The following is a 16,725-nucleotide window of genomic DNA, read 5'->3' on the forward strand; positions in this document are numbered from 1 at the left end:
AGGGCTCAAAAGAACAACAACTGTACACGACATGCTCAGCACCGAACAGGCAGACAGGCTCAGTTGAGTTCAGCGCTCAGACTGGTGAACATCTGGGAGCATTCAGCAGCTAAAGAGGCAGATGTTTGCTTCAGGAGACGGAGACCAAATGTTTCCACTGATTCCACAGAGGATGTCATCGTCTACTTCTTCTTCATCCTCGTCTTCGTGTTTGTCTTAGTGTTAGTATTATTAAATATATTTTATTTTTTTATTTTATTTGTATTAATTTTCATCCAGTGTTGTTTTTGCCACAATTTAATGGAGCTATTAAATTAGATGCAAAGACAGACAGACAGACAGGAAAGTATGCAGACAGAAATAATTAACACTCACAGATGTACACACACACACGCAGTTTTGTAATTAGTTAACCCTGTGTTTGTACACACACACACGCATACCCTGCAGCGCCACACAGGGTTGCCCCTGAACCCTGGGGTGGGTAACCCTGTGCCCTGTTGGATGCTGGTCTGATTCTCCTCTTCCAGTCTGAATGCTGATACGGGATTGTGTTTTAGAGTCGGGGGGGTTTGTGCGGGTCGCCCAAGGATAAGGGGCTGTTGGCACAACACACTGTCTCACACACACACACACACACACACACACACACACAGTCTGGTGGGAAAACTAAGGGAAGAAAGAGGGATTACAGGGAAGAAAAGGGGATAGACTGTTTTCTCAGCCGTACTGTGACAGTGAGGTATTTCAAGAATGAGAGATTATTTCAAACACACACACGCACGCACACACGCACACACACACACACACACACACACACACAGGCGCAGTGTGTTACACACAGGGAAGTGATTGTTTGCATCTGACGGGAATGGTATGTCTGAACAAGTGGTTTAATCTTGTCCTGTTTGCAGAGTAACACACTGATCATCAGGTTTTTTTCGGAGCTTATCGACCGGTGAGATTTCTCTTCAGACGGTAAAAGAAATTTCTTCGTCTGAGACGTTGTAGTAGAAAGGCCCGCTGGCTGTCGTCCTGTTACTGGGCTCACAATGTGAACTGCAACTTTGTTAACATCTCTCACATTAACTTAACATGTTTAAAAGGATATTGTGTCGCATTGGAGGGAATTAAAAACAATAGAGAAGCTTGTTGAAAGAAGTTGAAGCCTATAGACTTCAAATGAAATGAACTTAACGCCTACTATTAAAGTCAAACTGCTGAAAATCATCTTCTTTCTCTTCTTCCTGGACTTTCATCTCATCTTATTGCCTTGGTTAACAGCTGTATTCTTCCAACTTGACTGAAACTCGTCCCCTGCTCTCTCCTTCGCTGTGACGTGTCCTGTGTGGGCAGAGAGTCCGACTGAGAGCGGAGCTCAGCCGCTGTCGCTCTGCCCACACAGGACACGTCTCGTGTCAACACCGGCCGCTTCATCCCTCCTTGAGAGGAGATTATTGTTGACGTCCTGTGAAAAGGAGGAAAGTAAGATCCACACAGAGAAACGTACGCGCCTGGGAGCGAGGAACGACTTTTCCTTTCACTCGAAATGTCGCTCAAATGAAGGACAATGCGTGGACGAATGCGCTGCCATAAAGCACGCCTGCTGTGTGCTCAGTGCTGGGAGAGGGATGGAGGGGGCACTTTGGCTTTCATTGTTTTAAGAATCAGAGCCCCGCGGTGTGAAGCTCCTCCTGATAAATATTTCATGGGACGCCCCATTAAGATCAAAAGAAAACCCGCCGTATTGTTATGATTCCAAGGAGGGAACGTCTAAATATTCCCTCTGTGCTTGTAAGGACTCCTCGAATGTAAACAGGATGTCGAAGGTTTCTTTCTTTATCACAAAAATATTCTTTCCTTATCGTGTAATGGGTTTAAAAAATCAGGCAAAACTGAAAATATGATTTGCGCATTTTTAGCGACCAAAGACCACGAATTAGGTTAGACATGGAACGTCTTTCTCCTTTTTAAATGAAATGCTGCAGACAATAAACCAAACCACCAAACACTTAACCCGTAAAAATGCTTTGATCTGAATCAGGAACATCCACATTGAGAAGCATCCATCTGCTCCACCAGAGAAATGACTCACTTTGTCCAAATACTTTCGTAATGGACAGTGTTGTGCAATCTATACATTAGAAGTGACATTTGAAATGTTTACAAGACAACATCAAACTTTGTATGAAACTCCAAATGAATAAAAAAAATCATATGATGTGAATAATCTCCAGCAGATATTCACAATGCTAATGCTTGTGAACTAATCAAACATAAGAGTTCATCCCGTTAAAGCTTTCCAGTCTCATCTTCAACCCCATAAAAAGACACACAATCTATTTACAGTTTGTCAGAGGGCTGAGATTGTCTCTGTTGACAGACGACTCCACTCTTTACCTCGTCCTTTGTAGTCGCGATGAAGGCTGGACTAACCAGAAACATGTTGCACACGCGTTTGTTTACCTACATTATGTAAGGTGTGTGTGTGTGTGTGTGTGCGTGTGTGTGTGTGTGAGATACATGATACTTACCAGTGGAAGAACACATTGTACTCTGACCCCCACTGACTCACATCCTGTTCGATGGCTCGACTTGACATCATTATAAGGCGATGCTCTCCTTTCATGTCTCACTTCCTGTTTGGTGTCCTGCACCTGTGACATAACCGCCCGGGAGCTCAACTTAAATGTCACCGCGCTGGGGTTGATACGCAGACATCTGACAGGCAGGGCAGAAAGGGTGTCATTTCACACATCGATGAAGGTATTATTAGGTATTATTATTAGGTATTGGTATTATTAGTTGGGTGACTCCGGATATGGCATTAACTTTCGTTTTTTCTCCGAATGTTTGCAGGTTGTCATACAGATATTGTTTACTTAGTATCCACAGTTTGGTGTGACTGATCTTTTTCTTTTCTCCTTTTCACCTCTTTAAAAAAAAAGAAGAAAATCAACACTGCCGCTCACAGCTCGAAGCCAAACAAACACCAACAGAGGAGTCGTGAAACCTAACGTAGTAAATCCCGTATGAGAATAAACAGAGCTCAGAACACCGTCGTCTTCAAAAGCACTGCACAACGCCTCAGTGCATTTACACCACTCACCGGTTACCCCGGTATGGACTCGGACGTCCGTTCTTGCCTGGTTGTATTGTACGTTTTTCTCACGGTCAACAAACCCCATGAAAGTACCTCAACCAGCAATGAATTGATCCCACCATCACCATTTATTGTCCGTGTAGCCAAAGCCTGATATAATGCATCTCCAGTGACCTCCATTGATATCCAAAAACGATTAAAAACACATCAATGGAACACAATTTCTATTTTATGTTGCTCATGTGCATCAATCTGCAGCTGTAATGGTCCCCAAATTGTGCACTAGAAACTCTTGCTTGAGTAGCATTTCTTAAAAACTACATTGCCCAGCTGTTTCAGCCTCAAAGTTCATATTTCCATCCTGTCTTTGAAGATTAACGTCTCCAGTAAGAAGTAATGAGCTCGGGGCTGTTAGGAAGTATTTGAGAGGACTTTGCATGAGATTTGTCGGCAACAACACAAACTGCGGAATAACACCCGCCGTATCCTTTGATAATGCAATAACGCCACCCACCAACGTAATACGACACTGACGGTGCTTTTAACGTTACGTAACGGAAACAACCAGCCCAGTGTTTCCAGTCTGAAACCTATTCTCCCTGTGTGTGTGTGTGTGTGTGTGTGTGTGTGTCTTTGTCTCGCTCTTTTCTCTCCTCCCTCTCCTGCCAGTTGACTGGCCGCTCCTGTTTGTCCGGTGTCACATATCAGAGCGGTACCGGACCAAAACAGGGTTCACTTTTCTGCTTTTTTGTCCTCGCAGCGAGATAGTAGAGCTTCTGATTAATTCATGATATCACAATTTTGGCCTGCATTGCTCCTGCACTCGTGGTCTAAATTGGCCATGCGCAGACATATCTTCACCTTGTTATTCGTGGACGCAGTGTCAGCAGAGAAAATGCTGCTGATCCCTGATGCACATCGTGCTGCGATGGTGACATCGACTGATCTGAAAAGGCAAAGATCTCAGAGTATTTAAGGCACCATAAGCTTCCACCAAAGGTGAAGTTGATGTGATCACAAGTGTTTTTCTTCTTCACAGAGAGATTTGCATGCTTTCACTGTCAGACGAACGTCTGAGAAAGAAGAATTGGAAGGTAGACGTAAAAGCGGAACGGGTCGGAGACGGGAAGTGAAGAGGAGGAAGAAGCAACGGGATCGAACAAAAACTTCAAACTTCTTTTACTGAAATTAGAAATAAACTTGAAATCTTAAACTTTAAACTTCAATTTTAACTTCAATTTTAAACTTACCTTAAGCTTAAAGAAACGAAAAAGTGGGAAAAGTGAAAGCACGACTGCATAAATAGAATTGATATATTTAAACTTAAAAGAAGAATATGACGAGTGTGTGAATAGAGAGGAGGTCGGATACAGTGAGGAGAAACATGAGGAAAGCTAATAGAAGGATATTGTTATAATTAAGAATTAATTTCACTGTTTAGGGTGCAGACAGATGTTTTTTATTGAGTAATATTGTATAAATACTCCAATTTACATATTCATAGGGTATTAGAATAACTCCCGACGTGATTCAGTACGTCAGAATTGACATTCGTGCAACAGTCCACGAATGATTTCTTTGATTTTTCTTCCTTATTTTCATTTCACATTGTTACTGAGCTGGCAGCGCGTATGGAATATGGCATAGTGAATGGAATTGTGGCAGCTGTTGTGAGGATGAAGGCAGCAGTGGCGATGATAATGTGGAGGATAATGATGATGAGGAGGAGGAGGAGGAGGATGATGATCGCAGTGCTGCCTGACGTGAGGGCGTCGGCAGTGACGGACGGATGATGATGATAAGCGAGCGGTGTGATAATGAGCCGTTGAAGGGAGCGACACGGAACGCTAAAGGTTGTTTTGTTTTGTTGTTATGATCACTGACACACTTCACCTTTTCACACAAAGGTCACGACTTCAGCAGGAGAGTGTGTGAATCACTGCGACGTGTGTGTGTGTGTGTGCTAATATGCATAACACAGAGCTATTGTGGATAATTTGTGTGTGTGTGATCTGTACAGTGGTGCCTCCCGGCCTGATGTGTGTGTTTAGTGCGTGTCGGCCTTATTTTGTGCAAATCTATATGTGTCTATTAGCTCTTAGAGCATCCAGAGGTTTTTACACGGGGGTGTGTGTGTGTGTGTCTGTGTGTGTGTGTGTGTGTGTGTGTGTGTGTGTGTGTGTGTGTGTGTGTGTGTGTGTGTGTGTGTGTGTGTGTGAGTGAGAGAGAGCGTGTTTGAGCCTTTATTGGCTCCCAGTGGGTCGAGCAGAGTTCCTGACCCCATTTCCTGCTGTTGTTGACACAGAGAGACATTCAGGCCCCGGGGCTCCAGAGACCAGACTCTGGGCTGGAGGAGCTTCCTGCCACTGCTGCCAACTACAACCACTTGATTTGTCATTGTTTCGATTGCTTTTTTATTTTTTTCCCCCTTTTATACAGGACGGGTCTATTGACGTTTTTCAGTGGATTGTTCCGTGTTTTAAAAAAAAACTGCACATTCACACTTATTTTGGTGGAAAAGGTATATTTTTGTGGTTAAGTTACCTCAAAGTTTACATTATTTTGTCAAGATCCTGAGATGAAAAATAGTCACGATGTTAATGCTGGTTAATAAAGAAAAATATTGGTTAAGTGATTCTTAACCATGGGGCCGCGGCCCACGATTGGGCCGCGAGCGCCACCTAGAGGGCCGCAAAAAACGTTCAGTTTTGCACCTGTGGGCCGCGGGACCGCATAGGTTATCAATTGAAGACACCAGAGATATTACTGTTATCCATGACACGCTCAGTTACAATACTCTGGCCCCGGCCCCGGGACACTTTGTACTTGAAAAGTTGGGCCCCGGGGTCAAAAAGGTTAAGAACCCCTGCTTTAAAGGCTTGTGCTTTAATTTATATAGTTATAATTTGAATATACATAAAGGCCTTTATATTAATCTGGACCAATGGCCAGACACCAGCCGTGGATATTACGTGACTCGTTACCTCTTGTTGGTTGGGTGTAACTGTATGAATGTGAAACAGCGTGTTGAGTTCATGTTGTGAGCGTGGCATTAAAGTAAGCACATACTTGAGGTTGTGCTGTGTTAGTGAGCTGATGCACGACCGCAGCTCACCGGTGCCGGCAACCGCAGCACTCCATGTTGCATGTTATTGCTTAAGTCATTTGCCAATCAACCGCTGCAATTATTACCCATCGGCAAGTTTAATAATTAGCTCAGTTTTCATTTTGTAAGACAGTCCTTGTAAGACTCCATGTTTGGCGTTTTTTCTTTGAGGTGTTGAAACAACTGGTTGTTGTGTTTCCAGAGCGCGTGACAAACTCTCCGCGTGTATCTTTGTGTTTGTTCCAGGTCGCTGTCGACAGGCGGCCTTTCCGACAGCGAGCAGGAAGAGACGGAGAGCGGCGCCCAGCCTCCTCCCACCCAGCGCTACAGCGGCTACGACCTGGACGACCTGGACGTTGCCTGGCTGGAGCTGGTCAACCACGAGTTCAGACAGATGGGTGAGTGCGAGAGAGACTCGCTGCCCAAATCTCACAGACGACGGCCAGGAAGCACTATGACGCTGAACAGGAAAACATACTCGTCACTGAACGTCAAAAGAGTTTTCAAAGGCGTCGCCAGCAAATAGGGAGTCGCCAAATCAACCAGGACTGGAATCTGAAGGATTTCCACGTTAAATATTAATGTGATTCTCAGAACTATCTGTCAGTTGACTAATTGGTTAATTGACTCGATGTTTCGGCACTGTTTAGTTTGGGTAACAGAGGAAACATGGACGATTAAGAGAGTCTTTGTTTATGAAGCTGCCGGTTTTGCAAATTGACAGAACTGTAGTCGTAATGAAGAACCGAACGATAAGTTTTATCTTTTAGCTTCATTTATTGTCTTTTCCACACTTGTCCTTTCACAGTCGATCACTTTTACTTCAAACGTTCCATCAAAGCAGCCGTTTCTCTGAAATGTAACATTTAAAAAGTCTAAAAAGGTCTTAAAGTGTGGTTTCTGAAACCTGCAGATGCTCTGACACTGAAACTTTCCTCACTCTCTTCCATCATCACCCGCTCCTTTCCTCCTCTTCTGCAGTTACTGTCGCTTTCTCCCTCCTCCGCTCTGCTACATCCTCCATTTTGCCTCCACGGTGACAACTGCTGACCCCGAGCATCTCTCCCATCTCCACCATTTCATTCCATATCTGATCGGCTCCTTTCAGATAGAGCGTCGTAATTGTGTTTATAAATCCCCGCCGGGGTTTCGGGCCTTTATTTATGGGACACATTCTCCTTAAATCAAACAAACACACACACTCTCACACACCCCCCCCCACACACACACACACACACACACACACATATTGGCTCTTCCTGGAGCAGAAAGTGTTTTTTTTTTCTCATAACCCTCAATGCAAGAACAAACAGACAGACGGTTGATTGGTTCTGCTGGGCGAGGCTGCACGACTCTGGACTCATGATGGGGTGACTCAGCATTTTCTATCTCAGACCTCCACTTACTGTGTGTGTGTGTGTGTGTGTGTGTTTTTGTTTACGTGTGTGTGTGTGTGTGTAGAGAAGTACAGGAAGCCACAGAATGCATCAACAAAGTGCAGAATAAAAGCAGTAGAACAGCAAAGAACGATATTCAGTCGGTGTGTTTGCCTTTGGTCTGTGTGTGTGTGTGTGTGTGTGTGTGTGTGTGTTGAGTCGTGAGCACATGCACGCACACACACACATGATAAATGTGCACCTGCATGTGCGGACAGCCGTCACATGAACAAACACGGAAACACACTCACAGGAGATAAATATAAAGTAAATACACTGCAGCGCACACACACATTCTCAGATATGTGTGAACGGTGTGTTGCTTCCCTCCCTCCTGTGTGTGTGTGTGTGTGTGTGTGTGTGTGTGTGTGTGTGTGTGTGTGTGTGTGTGTGTGTGTGTGTGTGTGTGTGTAGTTCATGGTGTAAATGTCAATGCAGGTTAATATCTAACTCTACTTCCCGTCTCTCTGCGGCTTCAAAAGTAGCTTCAAAATCCATTTCGAGTTCGACAGTTTCTTTCCTTCAGTTCTTCATGCGTACCAAAGTTTGTGTTCATGGTCAGATTCACGCCTAATATATGGAAAGTAAAGTTGACTTGTTTTCAGCATCGGGAGCAAATGTTCACATCTGAAAATCATTTGGAAGTTAAACAGTGTTTTGGTCTAAAGCTTCATTTATTTTATGTGAAACTGCAGCTCAGTGTAAATGAACTGCAGATGCTCAAGAACCAGTAAATAAAGTTGTTTATTTATTCATTTCTTAAAAACCTTTTTGGATGGGAAGGGATTCAGTGACATGAATAACGGATGGAGACACAGGAGGCACAGCTCTACTTTAAAAAATGACTCCCAACTGAATCCTTCAAGTAAAGCAATAAATAATCCTCGACTCCAGACTCCAGGACGGCAAAAGTTTCTTCAGCGCAGCGTGGTGCATTCGGGCGAGGCGGTGTGATAATCAATTAAACAAATTACTTTCATATTTTGTGTCCGAGCAAAATCACAAATACACGACTCTGCAGATTGTGATTTGACTTGTGTCAAATACTCTCTTCTTTTTTTACGTGCATTTGCCAGTTAAATCAGTTTTCATCAACTATTAACCAGCCTTGGAGCAAGGTATCACTTTGCGATGCAAATGGCGCAGGAACATGAATGCCAATGCCGACACATATTGGCACAGTGAACCGAGCTGTCTGCAAGAAGGGCTGAGTGACAAATTTTCGTAGTTTATTTTTTATTCTTTTTTTTTTGGCTTTGATTGCAAATGGGCTTGTAGTGACAGAGCACATGCAGCGTTTCTCCGGTCAACTGCACACACTCCCACGTCCTGCCGCTCATTTTCTGCACATTTTTATCCAAAGAAAGAAAACAGAGAGCGACCCGTGTGCACATGAGAAGGAAAGCCCTGAGCATTTCCAATTAAAACGTGTTTTGGTAAATTGGCTCACTCATTTTGAGCAGCCTTCCATTACTGATATCCTTGTCGAAAACAAGAACTTGAGTGTTGACCCTGTTACTGCACTCGTACTTTTAATTGCGCTCTACTGGCCCAGTACTTCCAATCCAACACTTCTTAAAGTTTTGCTTTCTGTCGTCCGGCCCGCCAGCGCTGCCAGAGCTGGACGAGCTGACGATGGAGTGCGTCCTGGTCGAGCTGGAGAGCGCGTGCGAGGAGAAGATGCGGCAGGCCATCGAGACGGAGGAAGGCCTGGGCATCGAGTACGACGAGGACGTGGTGTGCGACGTCTGCCGCTCGCCAGAGGGAGAGGACGGCAACGAGATGGTCTTCTGCGACGAGTGCAACGTCTGCGTTCATCAGGTCAGATATTACGTGGCTTATCTCTCTCTTCAAGCGCATGTGTGCCTGTGTTTTTAAGGCGCACTCATCCTTGTGGCTCCTTAAAAAAAGGTTATTTTACAGAATAAGAAAAGTCCCTCTGTGAAAAATAATTCAAAATACAAAATCAAGGTTGTTCAAAGACAAGGTTTCACTGTTGTCCTCAGAGCTGCCTTACATATTCTACTCTTTTATGAGTTTTATGCCAAGAGTTAGAGAAGAAGACGAAGACGAAGAAGAAGAAGAAGAAGAAGAAGAAGAAGAAGACTCTCATATCTGTCCACTCAGTAAGAAGTTGCTGCTAGCAGCCGGTTAGCTTAGCAAAAAGATTTGAAGCGAGGGGGAAACAACCAGTGTGGCTCTGTCCAAAAGGTACCAAAGCACCTTTTTAAAGTGCAGCGATCAACACATTATATCTCGCTTGTTAATCCGTACGAACCCGACTCGGTGGATTTTGTTACCTTCAGACATAATCTCTTCGTCTTCTGCACATCATCACCTCTGCTAACTTCTCTCTCCCCCTGTCGCAGGCGTGTTATGGCATCCTGAAGGTACCCCAGGGGAACTGGCTCTGTCGGACCTGCGCTCTGGGCGTCCAGCCCAAATGTCTGCTCTGCCCCAAGAGAGGGGGGGCCCTCAAGCCCACCCGCAGTGGAACCAAGTGGGTCCACGTCAGCTGTGCCTTATGGATCCCTGAGGTGAGACTCAAGCAGGGGCACGGGGCAAAAAATGGCCAAATCATCCGAATATAGTGTGGTGCAGATAACTGCTTCCTGTTTATTTTACATTTGCGTGAGTGCATCCAGCTGCAGTCATTGTCAACATTAGTGTAAAATCCTGCATTAGTTAAGTGGAGTCAGCAGCTACATAAACCTGAAGTATGTGCTTGGTGTTGAGTGTATGTTGAAACACGCTTGGTGCTCTTGGACGAGGCGCCTACACCATAAAAGAAAACGAGAAATAAAAAGCCCCTGAAAGCCTGCGTGGTGCGTACGATGCTGTGATAAGAACCCACACGGTGCTTATTTTGACTCCTGCACTTGTGTTTTGACTGAACTTCACTTCATCCCATCCTCACCTCAAAAGACACTGCATCCATCTCTGAAAACACGCTTTACTCAACACACTTTACTGCACACTCTTTACTGCACACTCTTTACTGCACACGCTTTACTGCACACGCTTTACTGCACACGCTTTACTGCACACTCTTTACTGCACACGCTTTACTGCACACTCTTTACTGCACACGCTTTACTGCACACGCTTTACTGCACACTCTTTACTGCACACTCTTTACTGCACACGCTTTACTCAACACACTTTACTGCACACTCTTTACTGCACACGCTTTACTCAACACACTTTACTGCACACTCTTTACTGCACACGCTTTACTGCACACTCTTTACTGCACACGCTTTACTGCACACGCTTTACTCAACACACTTTACTGCACACTCTTTACTGCACACGCTTTACTGCACACTCTTTACTGCACACGCTTTACTCAACACACTTTACTGCACACTCTTTACTGCACACTCTTTACTGCACACGCTTCACTGCACACTCTTTACTGCACACACTTTACTCAACACTCTTTACTGCACACTCTTTACTGCACACTCTTTACTGCACACGCTTCACTGCACACTCTTTACTGCACACACTTTACTCAACACTCTTTACTGCACACTCTTTACTGCACACGCTTTACTGAACACTCTTTACTGCACAATCTTTACTTCACACGCTTTACTGAACACTCTTTCCTGCACACTCTTTACTACACAATCTTTACTGCACACACTTTACTGCACACGCTTTACTGCACACTCTTTACTGCACACGCTTTACTGAACACTCTTTCAGGTACACTAGTTTTCTTTTCACCATTTGCATCAACAGAAACCCTAACCCCCACCATTCATGTTCCTGAAAAGCCTGGACGCAAAAAGCTTTTCTTCAATCTTTGCCAGACGAAGGATTGGAGAAAGAAAATCTTTCCCTTTTAGAATGGAGCATAAATATGTTGGCAGCGCAGATCACTGTGATGGAAGATTAGTGTCGATGGGCAAACATTCTGTATGCATGCAAACTTCAGTTCAAGTGAACTGGATTCATGCAATGTTTCTTTAGGTGCTAATAGGAAACATTTGCACTGAAAGAAACATGAGGGGGTGAAATCATTTTACTTTTATCCAGTAGAGATTCCAGTTCGGATATAATCGATGCTATTGCAGCAGCTACGCTAACCTCGACCAGAGCCGCCATTGTTGTTGTTTTTTTAAGAAGGAACAGTCGCTCCTCTGTCTCGTCTCTCGCTCGGAGCTGCTAGTAGGACACCGATTGGTCCGGTCACTGGTTTGCAGGACAAAACGCATCACTTGAGGTGAAAAAGGCCCATTAGCCTCATATTCGCTTCAGCTGAGAGGATGGAGGATTGCAGCGACCCATAACTCTTTAGATGTACCATGTAAGAGTACTTGAGTTGAAACAATCCAAAACTACAAGGTTTTTCAGTAAATGTGGCCTAGATTTTAAGAAACACTCACACTTCCCATTTGGGTTTCCTTGTTTACAATAAATGCTTTAAACACTTCATGTATCTCCTTCAGTACAAACCTAAGACTTTAGTCAGTCTGCAAGTCATTTAAATAGATTCATGAGGAACCTGTTTGCCTCATTTCCACTTGATGTGTCTTGATGATACCTTTCGGAAGCGTCTCGTCTGAAAGCTCCCAAGTGGACATAAAGCAACGGATGTTGCTTCACGCCCCACACACACCTTTAAACTGTTAAGACAGTCAGTCATGTGTCGGGAACACACTCCACCAGCAGATTCCTCAGTAATGGAGTGACTTTTGGCAGCTCAAACCTTTTACTTCTAATTGCCTTCTGTCACCCTTGATTGGGCTAATTGTTTTCGTTGCTCCGTTCGCTTTTGTTTTGTCTTCCTACCGAGGAGGGAGGGATGAAAAAGAAAAACCAGATAATTTGCATGTCTGTGCTTCACGTGCGTGTCTGTGCACGTGTCCTTGCATAGACTTTTGTGTGTGCTCGCATGATCTAAAGAGGCTTTAATAGCAGACGTCCTCACAAATATACACTCGCATCTCAACACTGGCTGGTTTTCCACTGAATATGATAGTAGTGGAAATTAAAAAAAAGGCTCTGTGTGTGTGAGAGTGCAATTCATAGAGAGTGTTGGATTGTGTGTGAGTGTGTGTGTGTGTGTGTGTGCGTGAACACATCACCTAGCCTTCAAACGATACAGCCCCCCCCCCCCCGCAGCGCTGTGTGTATAGCTGCCGTCAGCCCTCTGCCTTCAACCCCTAGAGAGAGGTCCCTCTTTAAATGGCTTTTCACACACACACACACACACACACACACACACACACACACACACACACATGCACACACACACACACATGCACAGAGACAGAGCCCCTCTTTTTAAAAATGCCTTTTCATTTGACACCCTGATTTCCACCCATTTCCAATGAAGTGATTTCAATTTTTGTCAGTTTTCCATCTAGCGGCTTTGAAATGTGAAGTAATTGGGGCTTGAATCTGCTAATCGGGGAGCGAGCATGTTAAAAGGCCTGCTATGTGCTTACACACACATACGGTACACACACACACACACACACACACACACACACACACACACACACACACACTCTCTCTCTTGGAAATCTACAGCCCTGACTTTTTGAGTATCGACAAACCAACTGAAGAGGACAAGGTGGAGGAATTGTGTAAAGTGCAACCTCTCTGATTCAAAGAGTGGAAATCCTTTTTGGCCATCGATCCGTTTCGTGTGAAAGAAGCGGACGTTGACGGCAACAGCTGGGGCTTCATTGTCCGAACGCTACTTTCTATTGACCTCGGATCGAGTGCGCTATCCTCCTGTGAATGAGCTGACGAGAGGACGGAGAAGAAAATCAGATATAAGGACGAGCAGATGGAGAGAGAGAGAGAGGCATGTCGTCAGCTTGTTAAAGCGAGCGTGAAGGACAAGGAAAAGAGGGAAATGCCGTGAACGCGAGAACAAGCGAATGTAAAAAAGAAGTGGAATGGTGTTTGGAAAGAAAACAGGCAGCGGAGGAAGGAAGGAAGAAATGGCACTTTGGAGACGAGTGCTCTCCACTCTATTCTGCACGGCTGGTTGGCAAAGGTCAATGACTTTTTGGTGGAGAAGGCTTCTGGGGGCCAAAGCTGCTCTGAATAGACCGCTCAGAGAGAGTGAGTCACAGCCATGTTTTTCCAAGGAGCACAGGTGTTCCTGCTCTGGGTCCAGCGACAGACTTTCTAATTCAAGGGCTTGGCTTTTCAAATGGGAAAACACTGAAGAAGTTACCATTCAAGCCCCAGTTCGTTCATTATTATCGGTGAGTGGATGGTTTGGTGGAGATTGAAGCGAAGACCGAAGTTAATCCAGAGGTCTTGTGCTTGAATAAAAACGTGGTACAAGTACAATCTCCAGCTGGTAATTGTTGACATATGAAATATTAATGAAATAACTGTGCTATGATGCACCACGACTGCATCTCCACACACTGTTGATTGTTTATCAGACTTGTGTATTTCTCCCTGCAGGTGAGTATAGGCTGTCCAGAGAAGATGGAGCCCATCACCAAGGTGTCCCACATCCCCGCCAGCCGCTGGGCTCTGTACTGCAGCCTGTGTCGAGAACACACGGGAACCTGCATACAGGTGCGTCAGACAAACGCTGATGTTGTTATGAAGTCACCCAAAACCTGACCTGAACACGAATTAAACACATTTAGTTGCCACTTTAACAATAACCTTCAACTAAGTTAAGAGCGTGTGCTTGTTGGATTATTATTTTAACATTAATTCTTTTCTGTGGAAAAAGGAATGCAGCAATCACATATCATTTATTTCTGCTTTTCATGCATTTGTTTGGCATGCTGGTGTTTGTTTGGCATGTTTGTATTTTGCTCTGGCAGCAGCCGTCCACTATTGAGAGCCACACAGATGCGCTTTCTTCCTCTTCGGCCTTTTTTCTTCTTTTTCTTACTATTCCAACCTTCATGCCATTTACATGCACACTGCACATCATCTGCACAGCTGGAATGAAAGCAAGCTTCAAGATAAAAATGAATGAAAGTTGTGATTCTGAAATACCGCATTATCGACGTAAAATGGTCCACAGAACTACAGCAAAGCTCTTTGAGAATATTTTAACGACTGCAAACAACTTCACGACCTTTTGGTCCTCAGCAATACACCTGCCGTGACACAGTTCAAATACAAATGTGACGTATATAGCACTTATGAAATACAGAGTGGATTTAACTCGTGGATGTATTTTGCTGGCGAAACGTTTTTAGTCTTGCAGCGGGGAAACACACGCCCCCCCCCCCCACTGCTGCACAGAGCGCTGTTCGCTTGTTCAGTCTGACTTTATTAATATTGAACGTGTCACGAGTCCAACTTGCATCAGAAGCACTCCCTCGGGTGCAGCATTACACCCGCCAAGAGTGAAGTAGATCGGATAAGCGGTTCTCGATATACACACAGACTCCCTTGCTTTATAGTAAGCAGCATACACTCACACACACTCACACACACACACACACACACACTTGCATAAGAAGTCTCTCAGCAACACAGATCATCATAGTTCTTAGCGTCCCGCTGGGCGCGGGTGGATCCGTTTGAACCCGGCACCTCTTAAACATGCTGCTGAGTACGCAAACAAAACCCCCGCTGGCCCACTAACACGAACCCACTTTACAGCTGTTAGCTTGCGGACGGCTCAGCTTCAATAAAAGTGCCCTCGAGGTGGATTTCCTAGAAGCCCCGCGCTGGCTGTGCATACATGTGTGCCGGATGTATGCACAGCGTGTGTCCAGATGCGTGTTTGTTTCACGGTGTTTTGCCGTCGCAGTATTGATGCTTTAGATTAACAGCGAGTACTTGAGCCAGAATCCGTCCCCGTAGGGAGATAGTTTCCCTCTCGCCCGCTTCCATGGCTGGAGGCGGGCGACTGTACAAACAAGCTCACTGATCAGCTGCCACCTCGCACAGCAGGTAGAGATGCAGCGCTGCACGAGCAGCGGGAGTCCTGTGCAGGCTCTGGATGTCGGGGAAAGTATGAAATAGCAACGCAGTTTTCCATCTTGAAAGGTTTAGGCACGGGGGAGTCAAAGAGACGATGGAATACATGTCGTCTTTCATGCACACTTGGTCAAACAGTTCACACTGGATCAGAGGACTTCCCTTCTGGACCCTTTTTATAGTCCACGTTGCTCTGAGATACTTCAAATCTTTGTTGATATTTTGATAATTTGGCGATAACAAACATTCGTTAAGATGTGTCTCAGCTGATCGTTGCCACTCTGTTGTGAGCGTAGGCCTACACCATGTAGGACACCACATGAAAGGCTTAAATTCAGACAAGATCCGAGGGGAGAAAGAAAAAGTGTTCAAATGAAAATGGAGATAGTCCACGTAAGCCTCGACTCCCACTGGGCACGACGTGTTTGTAGATTTGAGGAAAATCAAAGGTTATGGAAAAAAACTGCCGGACAAATCATCAATATTCCTCCGGTGTCCGGCTCTCGCTCCGTCCACGTGATGGATATCAGCATTGATGTACTGCAGCTGCGCTGTCGAGTCTTAAAATGAATTATTTCATCAGGATTTCTTCACTCGACAGGGTTTGAAATACAAAAGATCGGCCCAGATTCTTACGGCAAATGTCTCACTCCAAGGCACAGTTTGAGTTCTTCAATTCTGCCAAACAGGATATTTGGAGCATATAAAAACAAAAATTGTTTAAATAAGCCAGCGTCCAGTGGCCACCTCTTAATTATCTAGACTTGTTAAGCAGGTGTGTGTGTGTGTGTGTGTGTGTGTGTGTGTGTGTGTGTGTGTGTGTGTGTGTGTGTGTGTGGGGAGTCATGGCCGGAGACTAATTAAAACAGGTTGGACTGAGGCTCACTGTGTGCTTAACATCAAAGATGATCGAGGGGGTTTTGTCCCGTCCCATATTTATCATTCCTTTAAGAATTACACTTATTTATCAAGCGACTTACTGCAAAGTTTTTTTTATTTGATTGTAATTTTTTTAAAGAAATTAACAAGCGAAAGAAAACCAAACCGAAAGTCTGCTGATGGCTTCCACTGTCACCTCACAGCAAGCGGGCCGGGCTCAGTCCCAGGGCCAGACAGCCCTTCTGTTATTCACACCGGCTTCTGGCTTC

General features: G+C 44.8%; 1 protein-coding gene across 1 annotated transcript in view; it reads left to right on the top strand.

The window, feature by feature from the left end:
* The window catches only part of jade2 (jade family PHD finger 2), a gene marked incomplete at its 5' end in the record, with an annotated part of 117,238 nt that overhangs the window by 48,594 nt on the left and 51,919 nt on the right, over positions 1 to 16,725 (top strand). The window contains 4 exons of the mRNA XM_079283303.1: positions 6,456 to 6,607; positions 9,255 to 9,466; positions 10,015 to 10,182; positions 14,090 to 14,206. Coding sequence (XP_079139429.1) covers positions 6,456 to 6,607; positions 9,255 to 9,466; positions 10,015 to 10,182; positions 14,090 to 14,206 — 649 coding nt within the window. The remainder of the gene's footprint in view (positions 1 to 6,455; positions 6,608 to 9,254; positions 9,467 to 10,014; positions 10,183 to 14,089; positions 14,207 to 16,725) is intronic.

This window comes from Melanostigma gelatinosum, assembly GCF_949748355.1.
Source record: "Melanostigma gelatinosum genome assembly, chromosome: 14".
NCBI classification, from domain to species: Eukaryota; Metazoa; Chordata; class Actinopteri; order Perciformes; family Zoarcidae; genus Melanostigma; species Melanostigma gelatinosum.